The 13739-nt window shown below is 46.7% G+C and overlaps 1 protein-coding gene across 7 annotated transcripts in view; it reads right to left on the reverse strand.

Moving 5' to 3' along the window:
* The window catches only part of MYO16 (myosin XVI), a 1104874-nt gene that overhangs the window by 681720 nt on the left and 409415 nt on the right, over positions 1–13739 (reverse strand). For all 7 annotated transcript variants that reach the window (XM_063953181.1, XM_063953183.1, XM_063953182.1 and 4 more), the window contains one exon: positions 7804–7914. In XM_063953181.1, the coding sequence (XP_063809251.1) occupies positions 7804–7914 (111 nt within the window). The remainder of the gene's footprint in view (positions 1–7803; positions 7915–13739) is intronic.

Consider the following 13739-nt stretch of genomic DNA (forward strand, 5'->3'; position numbering starts at 1 on the left):
AAGACTGCTGATGAACAGGAACAGGTCACGTGACCGCGAGGTGCAGGAAAGTGAAAGTGAAACCGGACGAAAAGCTGCAAGACTGACAAGGAAGCAAGGTGACAGCAGAAGTTGGGAATCGAGCACAGAAGAATAAGGTAAGGGCTCTGTAAGTGGGGAGGTGCACTGCGGACAGTCCCGCTCCGGGTCTCGAAGTCAGTGACACTTTTCCCCCCCAGAGACACGACCGCACTCCTCGGATCTGGCCGGCGGCAGACGCCTGTCTACACGCAGAGAGCGGCGAGTCCAGAGCCAAAAATTACCTATCTCCTGCAACTCATCCCTCCCGCATAGCCACCTGGGGTACCCCTTCATTTGCTAGCACCGTCAGAAGATCACCTCACCCCCCCTGCCTCTCAAGACAGGATCAAGCTGCTGCAACAGACTTTTTGACCGTGACCCCCGTATATTACTGAACGAGCTCCTCTGGGACTGTGTTGTATATACCCCTCCACACATTGTGGTAGTAGTTTGAGCACAATTAAACGAGGTGGGACGCCACACTCTATTGTACTGGACTGCGGACCAAAGTATACATATGTATAGATTTCTTTCATATGCATATATATATACACTCTTTCATTAATGTATTAATTTCCTATTTTTTCACATCTTTTTCCACTTATTCTCTCTTTCTGTCATTTTGTTTTAGAATAAATACACTTATTCTTCATATATACAGCGTATACTTGTCATTTAGTATTACAACCATTACCACCACATATTCAGGCGCAATTGTGTACCCTTATGTTAAGTTAAGAATGGGTCTGACCGAGCCATCCGGTTTCGGTTGCCCCAAATAGGGTTGAATAGTACCCTTTTCCCTGTTGCATTAAGGGAACCCTAATAATCACTTGCTGTAGACACAGCTTTCGAATTGCAGCCCACACTATCTCCCTCTCTGGGAGAGACGTTGGTAAAGCCGATTTGAAGAATCGGCGGGGAGGCACGTCTTTGAATTCCAGCTTGTAACCTTGGGACACAATTACCATCGCCCAAGGATCCACATCCGACTGAACCCAGATGTGGCTGAAGAGTCGAAGATGTGCCCCCACCGGAGCGGACTCCCTCAGTGGAGCCCCAGCGTCATGCGGTGGATTTAGTAGAAGCCGGGGAGGACTTCTGTTCCTGGGAACTGGCCGTAGAAGGCATTCTTTTTCCCTCTAACCTTACCTCTGGCGAGGAAGGAAGAGCCCCAACCTCTTCTGGACTTATGCGACCGAGAGGACTGCATCTGATACTGCGGCGTTTTCTTTTGCTGTGGGGGAACATAAGGCAAAAAAGGTAGATTTACCCGCGGTAGCTGTTGAAACCAGGTCCGCGAGACCTTCCCCAATTAAAAGCTCACCCTTGTAAGGCAAAATTTCCATATGCCTCTTTGAGTCGGCATCCCCCGTCCATTGGCGGGTCCACAGCATATATAAGACTGCGTCTTTGATGTGACCTAAGGTCAATAAAATGGTATCCCTATCTAGGGTATCAATATCAGCTGACAAGGTATCTGTCCAAGCTGCTACCGCGCTACAAACCCAAGCCGATGCTATTGCCGGTCTGAGCAAAGCCCCCGTATGTGTATAAATTGATTTTAAGGTAGTTTCATGCCTGCGATCCGCAGGACCTTTTAGTGTCTCCATGTCCGGAGACGGTAGGACCACCTTTTTGGATAAGCGTGTTAAGGCCTTGTCGACCGTGGGTGATGATTCCCACCTTTCCTTTGAGGGGAAAGGAGACGCCATAATAATTCTTTTGGGAATCTGCAGTTTTTTGTCTGGAGTTTCCCAAGCTTTTTCAAATAATGCGTTCAGCTCATAAGATGGGGGAAACGTTACCTCAGGTTTCTTTACCTTAAACCTGTGTACCCTCGTGTCAGGGACAAAGGAGTCATCTGTGATATGCAAAACATCTTTTATTGCAATAATCAAATAATGAATACTTTTTGCCACCCGTGGGTGTAACCTTGCATCATCATAGTCGACACTGGAGTCAGAATCCGTGACGGTATTAGTGTCTACTATTTGGGACAGGGAACGTTTTTGAGACCCTGAAGGGCCCTGTGACACAGTCAAATCCTTGTACTCTGCATTGTCCAATCTCTTATGTAATAAATTTACATTTGCATTTAAAACATTCCACATGTCCAACCAACAGGTGTCGGCGTTGCCGACGGAGACACCACAATCATCTGCTCCACCTCCTCCTTAGATGAGCCTTCCGCTTCAGACATGCCGACACACATGTACCGACACAACCCCACACACACAGGGATATTTATATGGAGACAGATCCCCAATAAGGCCCTTTGGAGAGACAAAGAGAGAGTATGCCAGCACACACCCAGCGCCACTGACACCGGAAATAGAATTCCCAGATAAAACAGCGCTTTTATATAATTATATAATCACATTATATACACCCACTGCTGCTAATATGTGCCCCCCCCCCTCTGTTTTGCCCTGTGTCTTCAGCAGGGGAGAGTTCGGGGAGCCAGCTCCATGCTGTGGAGAAAATGGCGCTTTCCGTGCTGAGGGACCGAGCTCCGCCCCCTCACCGGCGGGCTTCGGTCCCGCTCGTTTTTACAATACTGGCAGGGGTTATGATATATAGTGCCTCTGTAGCCTATATATGTATGTTTGCCAGCCCTAGAGGTTTATTGCTGCCCAGGGCGCCTCCATCCCTGCACCCATCAGTGCCTTGTTTGTTGTGTGTGGGAGCAATGGCGCGCAGCGTTACCGCTGCGCGCTTACCTCAGTGAAGATGTGAAGTCTTCTGCCGCCTTGAAGTCTTCTTTTCTTCTTATACCCACCCGGCTTCTATCTTCCGGCTATGTGAGGAGGACGGCGGCGCGGATCTGGGACGAACGGCAGGGTGAGACCTGCATTCCGACTCCCTCTGGAGCTAATGGTGTCCAGTAGCCTAAGAAGCAGAGCCTATCACTTAAGTAGGTCTGCTTCTCTCTCCTCAGTCCCACGATGCAGGGAGCCTGTTGCCAGCAGTGCTCCTGAAAATAAAAAACCTAACAAAATTAATTTTCAGAGAAGCTCAGGAGAGCTCCCCTGTAATGCACCCTATCTCCTCTGGGCACAAGATCTAACTGAGGTCTGGAGGAGGGGCATAGAGGGAGGAGCCAGTGCACACCCATACTAAAAGTTCTTTATAGTGCCCATGTCTCCTGCGGAGCCCGTCTATACCCCATCGTCCTTACGGAGTCCCCAGCATCCTCTAGGACGTAAGAGAAACATGCAAACCGCAGGGTCACGCTAGGCGGTGAGAGCAGCGCTGCAGAGTGGAAGCTGCGGGGTGCTACCAAGAAGCCATGTGCTCAGTGAGCGAGTGTGAGACGCCAAAGCCGGAGACCAGACACCGCCAGGTCTAGTGAAAGGCGTAGACGCCACAGCCACCTTGTAACAGCGAAGAACTGTTGAAAACTGGTCCAGCAAGTCAATACCTCCATTCAAAGGGTCCGAGTATGTTGAAACTGACTGACCTAAGCCACGGGCAGGGTATGCAGATAATTTGCCGGTTGTCGGGATCCTGGCGGTCAGGATACCGACACCAGAATCCCGATAGTTGACAATGCCAACAGCCAGAATTCCAATGCACAGGGGCTATTCCCACTTCTGGGTGTCCATGACACCTATAGAGTGGGAATAGAACGTGTGGCAATTGCAGCAAGCCACCGAGCCCGCAAGGGGACTCTTTGCGCTCGCTCCACTGCCGGTATTCTGGCAGGCGGGATGCCACTGTTGGGATATTGACAGCCGGCATACCTCCACCAGGAATACGTATGTATTCCAAGGAACAGACCTGACACCCAAGTTAAGTATCTATTGTCACCTGCTGTTAAAAGGGCAGGGACAGCTTAGAGACATCTCCATAAACTAATCCCTGTCAAGGGACCAGTAAAGACAACCATTCCCTCTGCATTGACACTGTTGGGACATTAAGGACTAAGTTATTGCACAAGTGCAATTACATTTCTTTAACTAGGACAGACGAGACCCTCATTGTCAATTGATTTATTTTTGTCAAGAGACACTACTATCCATTTGCTAGCTACACCAGTCTTTAAATAGAACTGAGTGTTATGATTCTGTTCTGTATGCACCTGGGGTCAGCTGACTAACTATTCAGTATGTACCTGGTGTCAGCTGACATCAACAATCCATCAGTGTGTTTTCTGTTCCTTAGGCTCTCTGTGTAAATGCAGCTCTGCAGGTGCACAGGGTTTGTAATTAGAGTTAACACCCCCGGCCTGGCTTTTTCATTGGTTAGTGTGGCTGTTATAAACCTTCTAGCTGAGTTCTCCCACGCCAGTGATATTATATTATTTTCCTGCCTGAACTATCTGCATTGTCTGGTGTCTTAGTCTAAGCTCCTGTTCATGTCGAGTGTCACAAACCGATCACTCACCGCTGCGGGTTCTGGGGTCCGTCCGTTGCCGGTGCGGTTGCTCGCAGTGCTGTGCAGCCATGTAGGGATGTGGCGTGGTCAGCGGCAGAGGTGATGCAGGTTCTGGGAGTCGGGAGTATAGGACCGAATGGCCAGAAGCACCTCTGTGTGTCTGCAGTACAGGATGTGGCCATATTGGAGACCAAATGCAGCACTTGTGAGCACCTGTGGGTAAGTGTTAGCCAATCCTGTGCTTGTGCTGCCTATAAGTAGGCTGGGATTATTTAACTCTTGGCCAGTGCTTTGTTGTAGCTATTCTGTACCCTAGCTCTGTGCTCTCTCCGTGGATTTGTCAGTCAATCGCTCTCCAAGTGGCAACAAGTGGATTTCAGGAGTCCTGTGAGAGGTTACCCTGTTGTTCAGTGACTGCCTGCTTCAATCACACAGCCTGTGGAAGTTTCTACTTAATCCTGGTCCTTGTTTACTCAGCTCTCAGCTTAACCCATTCTGCACCATTGTTGTCTGCTGCAGCTTTTCTCAGTGCTACAAGTATTATCTTTGCAACATGCAAGTATTCCTTCCAGTATTAAATCTTCATTTTTGCATCATTCAAAGACCGTTCTACACAGTTCTTCAGTTCAGCCTTTAAGCATCGGTAACAAGTTTTCACAGTTATCCATCTATGTCTACAATATCAAGTTAACACTTCTTACACTTTGGCACCAATCACTGCTTTATATTGGACAATTCTTAATTAATCTTCAGGCACGTTTTATCTTATATGAACATTTCTTCAATGCATCTTCAATACTGATCCTGCTTATCTTTATGCCATTTATTGCAATACATCAGTTTATACATAGTGACTAATACAGTAATTATCATTTAACTTCTTATTGGAATTATTGCTTTTTAATAAAATATGAAGCAGAACTTTATTCATCCTCCCTGTTTTCACTATCCTCCGGCACCAACACCTGTGGTTGGCCCAAGGTTAACGGATTCACAAAATCAGTCGGTCCTGACAGCGAGAAGCCTTGTATGCCAGTTCATGTTATCCAGCAACTCCTGTTCTTGCCAGTTTGTGTTCCATGACTACCTTAGCTAAGTATTATGGACTTTTACTGTGCCCTGTGGATTCTCTAAGCATTCATTACTTGTGTTTACATATTACTGTGGACTTACTCTATACCTGCATACATTTCAGATTTATTGTGCAAATCCTGCAATCTGAGTTCTGTGGATTATTACTCTGGATTCTTGTTCAACTACAGTATTTTATTACTCTGCTGCAAGTCTCATTCTGGATAACAATTTACTCTCTGCTCATGTTGTACTTTGAATTGTTACTGTGATTCATCTGCCATACATTATCATACCACTGCTTCAATAAAGTACTTAGTATTCCCTTACATCTGTGGACATTCATTACCTGCAACAGTGATTGTGATACATTCTGGTCCTGTATCCAAGCCCTGGCTCATAGCTGTGTAACAACTCATCTGCTGTTCATCATCAGTGTTAAAGTATGGTGCTGCACATTCCTGTCTTAAAGGGAGAGTCCATAGTCTGCTAAATATTACATTCTGCTACACCTCGCTCAAGTCACTACAGTATTCCACAGTCAAGTCTGATAACCATTTCTGTGCTACTCTGCATCTGCCTGCACCTTCCGTGTTAATCTTCTTCTCATAATTCACCTTCCAAACATTAGAGGCAGGTACATTGTAACACTGAGATACACAACCATTGTTACAACCGAGGATTCTTTATACATCTGTGTACCAATTCCCCCACTGAAACGCTGTGGCACAGAATTCTACCAGAGCTCCAACATTAATTGCCAGTGAAGATCATTATACCTTGGCTAGGGAAAGCTAGAATGTTAGTAATTGTTTTGCTAAATGTGTTTTTCATCACTCTCCTTATGACCGCGTTAAAGACTGATTCCAATTATAATATGCTAATATCTGTGATGCCAAATATAATATGAAATTATTTGTGATTCTAATTATACTATGTTAATATCTGTAATTCTAATTATAATAGTTAATATCTGTGACCCAGTTGATTGTCTTTTGAATCTTTGAATGTTCCATTGTCGTGTGAAAAGTAGCCAATCATCTTATTATTATTATCTACTTTGGATGCCAAATTCTTCTTGTGATTTTTATTCAGTCTTTTATACCAGTTAATCCATCATCATCCTCAATCCAGAGTTCATTGCAGCTCAATAAAGACATCGGGCCAAATGTAATAGAGTGAGAGTTTCAGAAAGTGAGAGATTTGGTAAGGTTTTTCAGTTTTTTTTAAATTGGCAATCATTTACACTGCAAAACCAGGTTGATCTTGCTGTGTAAATGATTGCCACTTTAAAAAGAAAGTGCAAAACCTTACCAAATCTCTCACTTTTTGAAACTCTCACTCTATTACATTTGGCCCGTCCTGTTGGAATTGCTGAATCACTCCTGATTTGTATTAATCTATCCTACCTCTCTGAACTTGGTACTACAAGACAAGATACGTGGAGAAACATTTTAGGGGAAAGGTCTGTCACATAGCCACCCAACACCTGTGATACCTCTCTCAACCACTTAGACATACCAGCCAACCCCAGTGTGTTACATATGCCAGTGTTTTTTTAGAATCCTCAGGCTGCGGCGGCCAGCTCCCAGTTGATGTCTGTGACACTGACATTAGGCCCCCACACTTCACCTTTGATGTCCGCAACAGTGGCAGCACCCACCTGCCACTGTCACTGCAGTCATTTGTGGATATTGTCGAAGTCAAAAATCAATATTTACACCATAATAAACTTGCACCTACACAAAAAATATTATTGATTATAGTACTGTATGTATGAAAGAAGGGAATGATGCATTTTAATATTTTGCCAATTTCTCTAATTTTAATAATTTTATAATAACACACACAAAAAACAACAACAAAAAAAAACAACAACAGAACACAGCTCATTTACTTCCATCCTTTATGATGTTGGACTGCAAGTATTTAAATTCATGTAATATTTCCTCTAATGGCCTCCTTTCTAGTAACTTGTCAATTTGTTCTTTTTGGATGAAAACTAATCAGCTTATCAACTGATCTGTTTATTTTTTTTACTTTGCAGTCCAGTCATTTAAATAAACTTCAACAATGTGTGTGGCCAGCTATACAAAAAGTACAAATGCACACATTACAGGCCTTACATCTGATTTTTCAATTTACCTGCAAATGCAAGACACTGGGGTGATCAGCACTTGCTCCTTCACAGAAAACAGCTAGGCACAAATTACACAACTTTATTTAAAACAACACATATTTATAGACTGCATTATCTCACTGGACAGACAGGTTTTATTTTCTGTGACTTACATATATCTGGTTGTTGTTGTAACGCTTCTGAATTTCGTACAACAGGCTGCTGTCTGTGAGCTCACTAAGAGTTGCCAAGTCGTCGTTCGGAGCAGCAGGCATTAATTTGATCTGATCAAATAAAAAGGATACATTTTGCTGGTTAGAACATGCTTACACTATATTCTCATTACTTTACTTGTGCTTGTATTTTGGCTTACATTATGCATAATCAGCATGTGACTTATGGACTACTATACAGTTAACAGCGGGTATAACCTGTGCAGTTTATATAGCAGTGGTCAATGTCGGACTGGGGTATGAAGAACGTACCGGGGAAATGCAGTGACACGGGCCCATGCTTAGATCCTTTGCTAACCATTAGTGAGTGCATGGTCTGGGCCCCTTGATAATATATATAGTAAATACTGCTGGTGCATTCAATACCAGATTAAAAACAGCAATGTACTGTAGAAAATACACCATAGTCCTGTGAAGTACTGAACAATGTAATAAATGCATAATGTAATAAGTGCATAATATATCATTCAAGTGCACAACCTGATCCCTAGAGGAAAGGTTGGGGGCCCAGGCAGTAGGGCCCACCTCTGGTTTCCCATGTACCCCTGTGGGCCAGTCTGACCCTCGCAGTGATTCTCACCTAGAGACCAGTATGCCAGATACAACTGTACAAGAGCTTTTAGTTTCATTTGCTCCTAACTGTGTTTGGGAACTTTGGGCCTAATTCAGACCTGATCGCTGCTGTGCGTTTTCGCACAACAACCAATCAGGTCTGAACTGCGCATGCCAGACAGCCGACAGCCATATCAGCCCTGTGATTGCCTCAGCCTGATTGACAGACAGAGGCGGTAGCTTGGCGGGAGGTGGGGCGTTTGGCCGAAGTTTTGGGGGCGCGGTCTGGGCAACGCAGGCGTACCCGGACCATGCAGGAGGCGGCTGCATGACGTCACACGCAGCCGCTGCGACCCGGTTAGCGACGAGAAGCTCCCTGCCAGCGCGCAGGAGCTGCGCTGGTAGGGAGCTACTCGTCAAGTACAAAAGCATTGCCGCTGTGCGATGCTTTTGTACTTGTGAGACGGGGCAGAGCCAGACATGCGGGGCGGACTAGCCCTGTGCTGGCCATCCCCCCGCATGTCTGAGTAACTGATCGTAGCCTTGCAAAATTTTGCACGGCTACGATCAAGTGTGAATTAGGCCCTTTATCATCATGTTGTAACGGGAACTACTGCAGGTTGCAAACTTGCTTGTATAACGTGCCATCCCAGGAGAGTTTGGGTGGCAGTGCATTGCATAAAAAGGGATACAGATGGAGCCCTCCTCATCTATCCCTTTAATAGGATTAATTGAGCCAGTGCTGTTGGACTTAATCCCCTTCTGTAATGACTTAATCCCCTGCTGTATTGTTCTCTCTGTATTGTATTGCAGCTGAGAACAATAGATGAAAGGCTTATGCTAATAAGCCTTGGTGCACCTAGGCACAGCAGAGAATGCTAGATGAGCAAGGCTCCATCTGTATGTACTTATGCAGATATAAATGTTTCATACCCTATTTTAACAAAATGTCAGATAATTTGTAGTGAATTCTGAGCAAGATGGTTTGGGGACTATGTTTTCTCCCTTGCTCTTCAAAGCATATATAGGTGCTTAACTATAACAAGGAGAGTCCCAGATATTGATGATTTGTCCTTGTATTTTGTCTCTGTGGATGTCCCAATTGTTCCAACTGTACTACACAAGTCCTCGTATTCTCTATACTGGATGCAATTCCCACTACCGACAGGGCTTCATAATTTAATATATATTAAACTGAAGTATGTTAAGTCATAAATGCATCAAACTTAAATTGCAACCAGTTCAGTAGCATCAATATAAGGATCACTGTGCCCTGAGGTCTACCAAGACAGCACTACATGCAGGGTCGGACTGGCCCACAGGGGAACAGGGGAAACCACCGGTGGGCCCCACTGCCTGAGTCCCCACTCCTTCCTTTAGGGATCAGGTTCCAGATTGTGCACTTGTATTATACATGGTAGATATGTTGCATTACACTGCACAAGACAATTGTGTATTTCAATCCTCTGTGGAGGCTGGCCACACCACCTTTGTAGGCTTTCCACACCCCTAAGTATGGGCCCCTATCCCTGCATTCCCCCGGTGGGCCCTTCATGCCCCAGTCCAACACTGACTACATGTAACATGCTTAAATGCACATGCTTAGTGTCCAAGGAAAGGTTTTATAATGTTCACAATTATGGCCATGGGATGCGGTTAATATACTGCCTGTCGGGATCCCAGCATTCAGGATCCCATGCCTCATCGGTGTTTCTATAATGGGTGCAATGAGTGCGGTGCACATGGGCCCTTGGGTTCAGGGAGGCCCACACTGCACCCATATTTGAATACTTACCTTTCCGGAGTCCCGCGTTGCTCATTGCAGCCGGGGCAAAAATCTCACCCAAAACGTCCGCCGCGCATGCAGAGTAGTGAAATTGGTCTCCAGAACATGACGGGCACCATGTTTCCGGAGACGTGCGCATGCGCAGTGGACTCCGGCACAATGACAGAGACTACTGCACCATACAGAAGAAAGGGCCTACCCAGAGTCTGCACAGGGGTCCCCTCCTCTGTTAAACCGCCTTTGTAATGCCTACAATATTCTGTGTATTGCTATTCAGTTTGCAGTGCTCATATTATACTTATTTACAGTGGTGATAAGCTACATAACACACATCAGTGCATCATTTCCGTGACTCTAAAGCAAATGTTATAGTTTATATGTGTCAAATACAGCAATAACTGTTTTACCAGTTGCAGTTCATTTATACACTACCATTACCAGGGGCGGATCCAGAAGAAAATGATAGGGGGGGCACCATGGAATGGGCAAGTACATTTGCGTGCGGCTTCGGTACATGTGAGGTGGCGCTTCTTATACAATGCCCACAGTTGTAGCGCTCATTATGCAATGTCCACTGTACTGGTAGTGCCCCTTATATAGACCCCATAGTAGTGGTGCCCCTTATGCAATGCCCGTATTGCCCCCAGTAGTAATGTTGCCTGTAGTAATGCCCCCAGTCATTTAGCGCCCTAGTAGTTATGCCCCCAGTGGTAATGCCCCTGCAGTTATGACCCCAGTAGTTTACCCCCCCCCCCCTTTAGTTTAGCCTCCCAGTGGTAATGCCCCCAGTAGTTTGCCTGCTTGTAGTTTAGCCACCAGTAGCAATGCCCCACTGTAGTTTGCCCCATTGTAGTTTAGCCCTTGTAGTTATGCCCCCATTGTAGTTTAGCCCTCAGTAGTTTGGCCCCTGTAGTTATCCCCCAGTAGTTTGGCCCATGTAGTTATGCCCCCTGTAGTTTAGCCCCCAAGTAGTAATGCCCCTGTAGTTACGCCACCAGTAGTAATGCCCCTGTAGGATCGACGCCAGTAGTAATGCCCTCCTGTAGTTTGCCCCCAGTAGTTAGCCCCTTTGTAGTTGGCCCCCAGTAATAATGTCCCCCAGTAATGTGCCCCCAGTAGATGCCCCCCAGTAATAATGTCCCCCAGTAGTAATGCCCCCTAGGAGTTTGCCCCCCATAGATGACCCCCCAGTAGTAATGCCCCCAGTAGATGCCCCCAGTAATAATGCCCCCAGTTGTAATACACCCAGTAGATGCCACCAGTAATAATGTCCCCCAGTAGTTTGCCCCCAGTAGATTACCCCCAGTAAAAATGTCCCCCAGTAGCTGCCACCAGTAGTAGTGCCTCCAACAGATGACCCCCCTAGTAGTAATGACCCAGTAGATGCCCACCAGTAATAATGCCCCCCGGATTTTTACCCAGTAGTAATGCCCCCCCCCCCAGTAGTAATGCCCCCAGTAGATGCCCCCCAGTAATAATGCCCCCAGTAGTTTGCCACCAGTAGTAATGCCCTCCCCAGTAGTAATGCCCCTTGTTGATGCCCCCCAGTAGTAATGCCCCTTGTTGATGCCCCCCAGTAGTAATGCCGCCAGTAGATGCTTCCCCAGTAATAATGCCCCCCCCAGTAGTAATGTCCCTTGTTGATGCCCCTCAGTAGTAATGTCCCCCCCCGTAGTTTGCCCCAAGTAGATGCCCCCGCTGCACTGAGGAAGAGAAAACAGAACATACTTACCAAGCCCCGTTCCCGCTTCCAGACCGCTGCAGTCCTCCTCCTCCCTGGGCGTCCGCTCCTCAGTCAGCACTATGAGAGAGACGTCATAACTGACGTCTCTCCCATAGCACACGCCACACAGTGACAGTGCCGGAAGCCGGAGCTCAGTACTGAGCTCCTGCCTCCGGCTGCCGCTGTGCAGGGAGACGGGCGCCCGCTGGTAACACAATCTCAGCGGGCGCCCGTCATCTTCCTGTGCGGCGCTGGCGCTGGTGGGGACGGAGGCCACAAATGACAGGGGGGGCACGGGCCGGAGTGCCCCCCCCCCATGGTTCCGCCACTGACCATTACACATTTGACAGAATACTGTATGTGCCATGCCACATGGGTGATCTGTAGCATGCTATAAAACTCTACTAGCCTCCTGCTATCCCTTATGCTATCCCTTATTGCACACCAAAGGGGCTTCCAGAAAGTAAAAAATGTTTCCAGTTTTCAGAGTTCTAGGTTTCTTCTAGCATTGTGCATTGTAATGGATGTTGTGAGCAATTCCAGCTTGAAAAAAACTGAAAGCTGGGAATCCTTTCTACACGCCTGCAATATGGCTGGCATTGGCAAGATAAAATAGGATTTTAATTACTTACCGGTAAATCCTTTTCTCGTAGTCTGTAGGGGATACTAGAGATCCATTTAGTACCATGGAGTATAGACCGGTCCACTAGGAGCGATGGGCACTTTAAGAATTTGATAGTGTGGGCTGGCTCCTACATCTATGCCCCTCCTACCAGAGTCAGTCTAGGAAACTGTGCCCGAGGAGACGGACATACTTTGAGATAAGGATATTGTCACGATCCGGGTATCTGGACGCCATTTCTTACCCATCAGATGCCTCCTAAGGCTGGCTCAGCGCTCCAGGACCGGATCCCATCTGTTATCCTGATGTGTACATTCCTGTATCCTCTCCTGTCACTCTGGGACGCTGTCACAGTAAACGCCATATTACACCTGGCATGGCGTCTCCCGCGGCCTCCGCCGCCGTCCCTGAACTTCTGCATGCAGAGTGTCTGAGTGACGATTACGTCGGCCGCGGCCTCCGCTGTGTCTGCGTGGTTGGATGTGCATCTGTCAGCCTGGCGCCTCCTGTCTCCGGTGGCCGGCGCCGCCATTACTGTTTTCATTACCACATGGATTACAAACCAAACTTCCCTCCAAGTGTCTGCATGGGCGCAGCCATCTTGGATTCTGTCAGCTGATCATTTCCACCAATCTGTTCTCAGTATTGATAATCTGCATAATTGCCTAGCCAATCCCTTCCTTGCTGCAGGTATAAATACACTGTGCCTGAGCAAGGAAGGCGTCAGTGCTTTGGTTGTCAAACCTAGTTCCTGTTTGTCTCTCTCCTGTGATTGTCTTTCAGGTTCCAGCTCCTGTCTCAAGACTTCCACCATAGAGACCCGCACCAGCATTCCACCTGCGGTGTAGCCTGACTCTCCAATCCATTGTGGATTCATCTGTTTCCAGCTACAACATTACCTGCTTCCAGCTCAGCTTCCAGCAGAGTACAGCTTCCCTTAAAGGGCCGGTGTCCTTTCTACACTTTACCACTCTCCACCGGTATTATTATTTCTCCGCTCTCAAGTTCTACATTTCAGTTCATATTTCATCGCTCCCAAGTTCATTTATTATTTAACTGGTTCCAGCCAGTATCCACTCCGTGCTAACAACAGTCTGATTCCAGCCAGTATCCACAGCAGCTGTTTTATCTTCAGCAACCCAGCTTTTCCTGGAACACCAGCTGGCACAATCCTGGGTGATCTCCATTGCTAC

Source organism: Pseudophryne corroboree, chromosome 2 (genome assembly GCF_028390025.1).
Source record: "Pseudophryne corroboree isolate aPseCor3 chromosome 2, aPseCor3.hap2, whole genome shotgun sequence".
Taxonomy (NCBI): Eukaryota; Metazoa; Chordata; class Amphibia; order Anura; family Myobatrachidae; genus Pseudophryne; species Pseudophryne corroboree.